Source organism: Equus quagga, chromosome 9 (genome assembly GCF_021613505.1).
Source record: "Equus quagga isolate Etosha38 chromosome 9, UCLA_HA_Equagga_1.0, whole genome shotgun sequence".
In the NCBI taxonomy this organism is placed as follows: Eukaryota; Metazoa; Chordata; class Mammalia; order Perissodactyla; family Equidae; genus Equus; species Equus quagga.
This window is the reverse complement of record NC_060275.1, coordinates 32,525,960-32,535,250: the sequence shown is the minus strand read 5'-3', so window position 1 is coordinate 32,535,250 and position 9,291 is coordinate 32,525,960. Positions and strand designations below refer to the sequence as shown.

Here is a 9,291-nt window from a genome sequence, read left to right as displayed (position 1 = left end):
AACCTTTCCTTGAAAGATATTTTTTCCCTAATTACTGTAACTTACACACACTCTAGCAGGTTTCCCTCTTACAATGTGGCACCTAAAAATAAACACATAGAAAATAGAGACTTTTATTCAATATCATCAATAACACACAGGAATTACTCAACTCAGCAATGTATTGGGCGCCAATAGGGGCAGACAAAGAAGTATATGACACACTATTCTCGCCTTCAAAGAGTTTTGAATCTAGTTGGAAATGAAGATTACAATTTTAGATAATATTAAATATTATGAAAAGCATTGTTGTTGTTGTTCAGAGCATTCAGAAATTTGAGTTCTAGAGTCATTATTGGACGTTTCTAGGTTTTAACTGGGGTTAGGTCTTGGAAGTCACATTGGGTCTGAATACATCCAGTGTAAACAAGCACCCAAGTATTTTGTCCAAAGCAGCTTAAAGATTGGTAGTGCCAAAACGGGAATCCTGGTTCCCTTGTTCTTTGTTTAGCCCTTTCTCCACTCTTTAGAGCAGAAAGAGGAAATCTTTGCTTGAGATAGCAAATTAGTGATCAAATCCATAATTTTTCGAAAGGCCACTGGAATTTACACTTGGCAAAATTCTAATTCTCGTAATTGTTCCCTGTTCAGCCTGCAGCCAGTGGAAGTTGTCACAAATCTTTTTCAATCGAATTTGCTTTTGCATTGATTTTAGGTACAGCTCAAGCTCAAACGACAGCTTCCAATTTTCTTTAAAAAAAGTAAAATCCTGTTAAGACAGGAAGAACACAGGAAGCCTGGAACCTAACCAGATAGGCTGTGTCTCCGGAACCCGATTTGCCCTTAAGCAAGATGGTGGGCGCCTTCTGCACATGCGCAGAATGAAAGCCTGGGCGGGTGGTTCCGCCGCATCCGGTCGCGCTGCGGGCAGGGATTGGCTGCCCTCGGGCGGAGAGGCGAGGCCGGAAGCGCGCGGTTGTGGGGCTCGGCCGGTTCAGTCCCGCCGTGGTTCCAGTGCCCTGCTTCCAGCCGTAGGTCCTGTTTTTGCACGGGGCGCCATGGGGGAAGCGGAGAAGTTTCACTACATCTACAGTTGTGACCTGGACATCAACGTGCAGCTTAAGATGTAAGAGAATCTGGGGACAGGGGCTGCGATTGCTGGAGCTTAGGGACGGGGTGGCAGGTGCCTGGGAGTTGGGGAGTGAAAGTGGTTACTAGCCTGAAGGCCGCCCTGGGGGCGGCCGGGAAGGCTGTGGCCGGGGGAGCGGGGAGAACGGAGAGTGGGGAGGAGCCATGTGGGGAAGGATTGAGGACGTGGTCTCTGTGAGAAGGACAGTGGTAGGTATAGCCCTAAAGTCGCGCGGTGTTTTACTTTCCTCAAAGCATTTTGCTGTTCACAGCAACCTCTTGATGGGTTCTTACCGTCCCGTTTTACCGATGAAGAAATCAAGCCTCGGTAAAGTCATCGTCACGCAGTTAATAATTGGAAGATCTTTACTTTAGAACGGGGCTAGAAGGTGGAATAGAGACTGCAGAAGTTATGGAGAGGTAGACACAGGCAGGTGTGGGGGTTGAGAAGATGAGCACGTGAGTGTAGTATTAGAAGCGCCGGAGGTGATAGAGGCTTAGGTTGAATCTTTGGACAGTCTAGAATTGTTTAGCCAGCGAGGTTGTGAGTCAAAAATGAAGGTGCTAGGTGGAAAGGGACCAGAGATCTGAGAAAGGAGCCTTGCAGGAAAATCTTGGGGCATCATGGTTGAAGTAAAGGGCATGACATCTTGATATGAGAATAATGGAACTGAGATGGGGAACGGGTAGGACTGAGTTGAAAATTCTGTCCATTTTAAGGCAAGTGTTCTAGAGGTATTTTCGTATGTGAAAGCTATCACAAATTATTAATCACAGCGTCATTCATAATATGTTTGCTCAATAGTCAATACATGTGCCTCAGGCAAAGGGCAGCACACCTGCAGTGATTGTTAACATCATTCATCAAGGTGGTTAAGACAGAAAACTTCCAGTTGTGCAGACTCCCCTCTCTTACCTTCTCCGTTTAGTCATTCACAAGTTGTCTTGACTCTACCTGCTAAATATCTTTGATCCCTGCCCCCTTTTCTGCCCTACTGCCCTTAGCCTTAGCCTGCCATTTTCCTTTCTAATTTTGGCTGAAGTTCTTTTAAGTGATCTGTTTGCTTTGAATCCCACTTCTCCATTATGTTCTTATCCCCCTGCCAAAAGTGCCATAAGTACAAATCTGATTATATTACTCTCACTTCAGATAATTCAGTGAACAGATTTTTGCATGTTCACTTTGTGTCAGGCACTGTACTGAAATTTCGTTTTCCCCTTAATTTGCATTTTCACCTCCAGCTTCTTCCTCACCATGAGCTTTATGCTTTCGCTATACAATCAAACAACTTGGATTGCCCCAGACACACCGTCTTGCCTCTTTGCCTTTGTGTCTCCTGTTCTTGTCTTCTGGGCTGACTTCCTACCTCCTTGGCTCCCATCTGCCTTATCTTGTTCAGGCTCATTTCAGGCATGTATCTGGGTTAGGTGCTCCTGAGACTTTTTGATGTATCTTTCTATGGTGGGAAGAAGGTTCGTGTTGGCTTCTTCTGCCCTGGTTTTTAGTCTCAGCTTTGTTACTTACTTTGTGATCCTGGATAATGAGCTTGATCTCTGAGTTTCTGCTTCATCGTTTATAAAATAAGAATATGGTGAAAAATAAGTAAGAAAGAGTACATAAAGTGCCTGGCACAATATCTTATGTAATCTTGATGTCCAAGCAATGTTCTTTCCTCTTTTATAGTATCTTGTGAATATCTTTTATGACTTATAACACTTTATTTTCAACTTAAAGAAGTGATCATACATACATCTACATAGTAAAATAAAAAATTGAAAGAGTACAAGAAGAATATGCAATTAAAAAGTGTGTTTCTTCCCCAGAAGCAAGGACTTAACATTTTCTTGTAATACTATGTTGTCTTTTATTTCTGGACCTCTGTGCCTAGTACAGTAAATGTTTGTTGGAAGAATAGATGAATAAGTGGTCAGCTTGAAATTAATAAAATGAAATTAAGGCCTGGAAAGCTGGTGACATCTAGATGATAGACCAAGAGTTGATGACACTGTTTCAAATTAAGCAGCCTAACATAGAGAAATATGTTGATGAAGAAAGGAATGATCTTAGGTATGTTAGGATTTTTAAGAGGCCTTTATTAGATATAAAAGTAACTTTAATTTCATATATAGGACAATGTTTAGGTAGCAGCAGTTTACTGTGACACAAGCATAAACTCTTCTTAGTATTTGTTGTGTACATGCTTAAAAAATGTGTCTAAACGTTATTGTTTTATGCTTCCAGAGGAAGTTTGGAAGGGAAGAGAGAACAAAAGAGTTACAAAGCCGTTCTAGAAGACCCAATGTTGAAGTTTTCAGGACTGTACCAAGAGACTTGCTCTGACCTTTATGTTACTTGTCAAGTTTTTGCAGAAGGGAAGCCTCTGGCCTTGCCAGTGAGAACATCCTACAAGGCATTTAGTACAAGATGGAAGTAAGTTGTTTTATTGCATATGGTGAGTTCCAGACTTTTCTCCCATTTCTTTATAGACGTTGCAGGTATGGAGTATAGTTTGGTAGGGATTACAGAGGAATTTTTGGTTTTTAAAATTTCGTTATTTGATAGCTATAAGCACTGATTGCGTAGTTTAAAGCAATAACCTACTCAGATAGAATAAAGTATCACACATAGCAGTATTATAACTGCAATTGAGGTGGAAGTGAATTTATGTTTGTTTTCAGTATATTGACTTATTTTTATAAGAATTTGACTGATTCACAAAAAGACCCAAACCAAAAGCATATGTGTAGCATCTTTAAATTCTTTACCATTTTATGCCCTTGAACACGTGAACACTTCTGGATAGTCTGAAATGTTGTCCAACCTGATATTTGGAGCTTAGGTGTTTAGAGAGATCTGTTGTCATCTGTTTGGATCCAATTTTTATTATTATTTTAAATATGAAACCACCTTTGTAAGTTCGTGGTTTATAGAGCATGGTGCATTAGCAAACCATTGTTGGGATACAAGGTAAATATAATGAACATGAAGTCCCTATTTTTCCAGAACAGTATTGTGAGTTCTTAGTTTAACTTCTTGACAGTTCTTATTTGATAGATTGTATGATGTAGTTTTTTTTTTTTTTTGCTGGGAAAGATTTGCCCTGAGCTAACATCTGTTGCCAGTCTTCCTCTCTCCTTTTTTTTCCTCCCCAAAGCCCCAGTACATAATTGTATATTCTAGTTGTGAGTCCTTCTATGTGAGTCACCGCCACAGCATGGCTACTGACAGATGAATGCTGTGGTTCTGTGCCCAGGAACCAAACCTGGGCTCCCAAAGTGGAGTGCGCTGAACTTTAACCACTAGGCCATCAGGGTTGGCTCTGTATGGTGCAGTTTTAATGATTGATCCATGAGTATTATTCAGCACCCTGGTAGCTCAGTGCAGGATCCATAGGTTGTGTGCCTCTCGAGGAAGGAGTTTATTCCCACAGTCTTCATGGAAGACAAGGTGTGGCCATATGGACTGCCAAGTTCTGCTGTTGAGGGTACAGCCCTGAATTTACCAGGTGTGGCCGAGCATGCTGACAGTGTTCAGAGACAGCAGAAGCCTGAGCTCTGGTGATCTGGCTACATTGAAACCAACTATTTTAAAGGTATAATTTCTTTACTAGTCCTTTTGTGGCTAGATATACACACAAAGTGTGTGTGTGTGTATACATTTGTTATTCTGGCAAATTTCAGACTTGTGAAAGTAGAGAGAATAATACAATGAACTTCCAAGGCCCTATCGCCTAGCTTTGATAATTACTAAATCAAGGCTAATCTTGTTTCATCTATGTCCACTATTTGAAGCAAATTCCAAATATTATACCATCTTAACTGTAAATATTTCTGTATATCTCTTTTTTAAATATAACAACCGTACCATCATTACACCTAAAACGGTGGACCAAAATGCCTTAATTGTATCAGAGGTTCTTAATCTGGAATCAGGAAGTCTACAAAACCTTGAAATTGTATGCAGAGTTTGTGTGTCTTGCGTGTTTGTACGGGAACAGAGCTCCAAGCTTTTATTAGATATTTTTTGAGATGATTTGTGACCCCAAAAAAGTCTTAGAAGCACAAATTTAGGGTGGTTTGTTCATTGGCACAAGATGACACTGCTTAGTATTTACCTTTTCAGCCTGGCCCACCATGTGGATAGTAATTAAATAAGTTCATTTAGTTCCTCAAGTTATCTGTAGTGGAGAATGGCTTTTTAAAGCATATGACTTATTTTTTTAAGAACTTCATGCAAGAAAAGGATTTAATGACTTTTTGATTCTCTTTCAAATTGATAGCCATCTCTAATTTGCCTGTAGGCTCTTGAATTTATATGGTGGATATAAATGACTTACTCTTTGAGTTTTTGAGAATTCTGTTCAGTTTCATACCAGTGCAGATATATTTGACCTAGATTGGGATATGCCCCTTTAAGAATAATTTTGAGTAAACAGAATAATTTTGAGTAAACAGAGAAACAATTCTCTGGGTCTGCTGGGTATTACTTTGTGTATTGTTTGCATAGTTTTCGTTTGGGATTTTGAAAGCCATCTCTTATTTAAGGGCTTTGAAATTGTCAAAGAAATCCAGTGTGAAGTTTGAATACCGAAGAAAATTTGCAGAGATGAGTAGAGAGTGAAAAAAAAAAAGAGCTCTGCTGTTATTGCTATATTATTAAGAACAGTCCTTAGTGAAATTATATATACAGACATGCTTTGAAAGCATAAAAAACTAATAGTTAAGCATTATCAGTATTAATGAAATAACTTGAGGAACAGAAAAAAATCTCGTAAAAAAATTGTCACATGTCTGGCCACAGCAGTCTGGTAACTTCATGTCATGAAGGTAGTGGATAGGCTGCTTCAGTCTCTTTAAAGTTGGTTGTTTTTTTCTGCTTTATTAAGGCATTTGGGACCATATCATCCTCAGCAGTGTTTTCAGGTAATATGAGTCATTCTGATTTTTTTCTCTTCAGAGAAAACACTTCTCTAAGTGTTCTGGAGAATGCTTATAGAACATCATAGTTCAGTTCAAAACAGGTTTGGTTCTAACAGGTTTAAGTGGTTTCCCAGGTTTTTATTGGCCATTATCATATTCCTTGTGTTTTAGTGATGTTGTCTGAGTTTCTTTTTTTTTTTAAAGATTGGCGCCTGAGCTAACAACTGTTGCTAGTCTTCTTTTTTTTTCCTGCTTTTTCTCCCCAAATTCCCCCAGTACATAGTGGTATATTTTGGTTGTAGGTCTTTCTAGTTGTGGCATGTGGGACTCCGCCTCAGCGTGATTTGATGATTGGTGCCATGTCTGTGCCCAGAATCCGAACCAGTGAAACCCTGGGCTGCTGAAGCAGATTGTGCGAACTTAACCACTTGGCCACGGTGCCGGCGACAAACTTTTCCTTTCTTTTTTTAGAGGAAGATTAGCCCTGAGCTAGCATCTACTGCCAATCGTCCTCTTTTTACTGAGGAAGATTGGCCCTGAGCTAACATCTGTGCCCATTTTCTCCTACTTATATGTGGAACACTTGCCACAGCACGGCTTGACAAGTGTTGTGTAGCTTTGCACCTGGGATCCGAACCAGTGAACCCAGGGCCGCCAAAGTGTGAACTTAACCGCTGTGCCACTGGGCCAGCCCCTGAGTTTCTTGATTAAAGGATTTACCACTGTTGTTTTACATGAGCTTTGTTTTTAAAAAATTTTGTTTCATGTGTTCTGTATTGAAAATTGGAGTTGCCTAGAGCAAAATTGAGCTAACTGCCACCTTCTTTTTTGTAGTACTCTCTTAATCTTTTGGGACATTTTCTCTGGCCAAACCTTCTTGTGTGGTTTGTTAATTTAAAAGACAGTTATATATATATATATATATATATATATGTTTATGTTGACTTTATTTTCATAGCTGGAATGAATGGCTCAAACTGCCTGTGAAATACCCTGACCTGCCCAGGAATGCCCAGGTGGCCCTGACCATATGGGATGTGTATGGACCAGGAAAGGCAGTGCCTGTGGGAGGAACAACAGTGTCGCTCTTTGGAAAATACGGGTGAGCATTCTCTTCTCCTCGTCTCTAGGAATGGTGCAGGCCCTTTTCTTTTTGGGAGGGCTTTAATCATTTCTGCCCAGTCTGGTTCTCTGTGTGCGAGGAAGTGAAAAACCTGTTTGGTACATGATTCTGTCATTCTTGAGACTGAATTTGACGCATATTTCTTACGGGATATGTAGATAGATTAATTAAGAAACACAATTTATGTAACTACTGTTAGTGATGGGTAAAGTGATTTCTATGAGGAAATCGTCATTGGAAACTAGAATCGTGCTTTTAGGAAACAAAGGTTCTTTGTCATATACTGCTTTGTTATAGGGTTTTTCTGCTTTGTCATAGTAGTGATAGAAAGGGCAATAAGCAGGGTTAAAAAGTGCTAATTTTCTAATAATGGTCATGATTATAATAAAGTTGTTAATTCAGTTTTTAAAAAATTTACAGAGAGTAGAAGTTTATTGTAAAAAAAAAATAAAACCCATAGTCCTGAAGGGTGCTTTTCTCTGTCCCTTTTCTCCTGTATCAGAGGGGTTGCTATTTATCTTTGGAGAATTTGTGATATTCTATTCATTTTATGTTTATTAATTGGAATTTTCCTCTAAAGAGCTTGGTCTTTCATCAAGTGTTGAGTTACCTTGTTGTATATATATTTTCATGTAGTTTGTATAGGAAAGGCGGATGGATGTCTAATTTTTTCCCTCTTGCCAGTTTTAAGAATGAGTTGGTGCCCTGGTAATTGCAAAGGTGATGATTGATGGGTTTTTTTGTTTTTAAGTTTTGTCTTGAACTTTTAGTTGTAGACATTTTTGAAATGTTTCACTCCATTGCTCTCTTTATTCTTTATAATGCTGAAAACCTCTCATTTTTGGTCAGTAGGAGCCTCTTCAAGTTCATCCTGTGTCCTTTGGACAGTAGTCCAGTGGTTGTTGGTAGCTTCTTTGACTTCTGGTTGACAAGCTGTTCCAGGCTCATTGGGCAGTTTTCTGCACCAGACCTGGCATCTCTCAAAGAAGTCCTCGTTCCTTTCTCTGTGAAATGGTAGAGACCTTCATCTAGGTATTAGCAGACTTCTTAACTTTTGCCCATTTTAAAGTTGAAAAATTTTATCTCCTTGAATTAGTTTTCATGTCACTAAATATGAATGAGGATGATCATATTTTGATATCTTCATTTGCTCTTTGTGTTTATGTTTCTGTGAATTGCTTTTTGATGTCTTTTTCCCAATTTTTTTATTGAGATAAATTCACATATTGTAACATTCTTTACCTTTTTTCTTCTTTTCTTTTCTTTTCTTTTTGGTGAGGATGATTGGCCCTGATCTCTTGCCAGTCTTCCTCTTTTTGCTTGAGGAAGATTGTCCCTGAGCTAACCTCTGTGCCAGACTTCCTCTGCTTTGTATTTGAGAGGCTGCCTCAGCACGGCTTGATGAGCAGTGTGTAGGTCAATTCCCGAGATCTGAACCTGCGAACCCCAGGCCATGAAAGCAGAGCATGCGAACTTAACCACTATGCCACTGGGCTTCTCCCTTTTGCTTTTCTTTGAGTTGTGATTTTTCTTATTAATGTATAAGGAGTCTTTGCAGATTAATGAAATTAGCCCTTTGTGTGTTATATGTTACAAATATTGTTTTTCCTGTTTGGCATTTCCTTTTGAATTAGTATATGTTTCTTTGCTTGTTTGCTTGCAATTCATGGCTCTTAAATTATGTTGAATTTGTCAGTTTGTATTTTTTATTTTTGGTTGAGAAAGTTTAGCCCTGAGCTAACATCTGTCCCCAGTCCTCTTCTTTTTGCTGAGGAAGACTGGCCCTCAGCTAACATCTGTGGCCTTCCTCCTCCACTTTTTATATGTGGGACATCTGGCACAGCATGGCTCGACAAGCGGGATGTAAGTCTGCACCCATGATCTGAACCAGTGAACCTCGGGCTGCCGAAGCAGAGCGTGTGAACTTAACTGCTGTGCCACTGGGCCAGCCCCCAGTTTGTATTTTTTTATTTTATTTGAGTTCAAAACAATTTACATCATTGTGAGATTTCAGTTATACATTATTTCTTGTCTGTCACCACATAAGTGCTCCCCTTCATCTCCTGTGCCTACCCCCCAACCCCCTTCACTTAGTAACCACTGAACTGTTTCCTTTGTCCACGTGTTTGTTTATATTCACA

At 39.6% G+C, this 9,291-nt stretch overlaps 1 protein-coding gene across 5 annotated transcripts in view; it reads left to right on the top strand.

The window, feature by feature from the left end:
• Positions 1 to 970: 970 nt before the first annotated feature.
• The window catches only part of PIK3C3 (phosphatidylinositol 3-kinase catalytic subunit type 3), a 159,471-nt gene continuing 151,150 nt past the window's right edge, over positions 971 to 9,291 (top strand). For 4 of the 5 annotated variants that reach the window (XR_006890113.1, XM_046671611.1, XM_046671612.1 and 1 more), the window contains exons 1-3: positions 971 to 1,105; positions 3,350 to 3,538; positions 6,986 to 7,129. Coding sequence is in view for 3 of the 5 variants with exons in the window: in XM_046671611.1 (XP_046527567.1) it covers positions 1,038 to 1,105; positions 3,350 to 3,538; positions 6,986 to 7,129 (401 nt within the window). In the remaining 2 variants the exon portion in view is untranslated. Of the gene's footprint in view, positions 1,106 to 3,349; positions 3,561 to 6,985; positions 7,130 to 9,291 lie in introns of those variants that run through there. The other variant, XM_046671614.1, reaches the window with a different exon arrangement.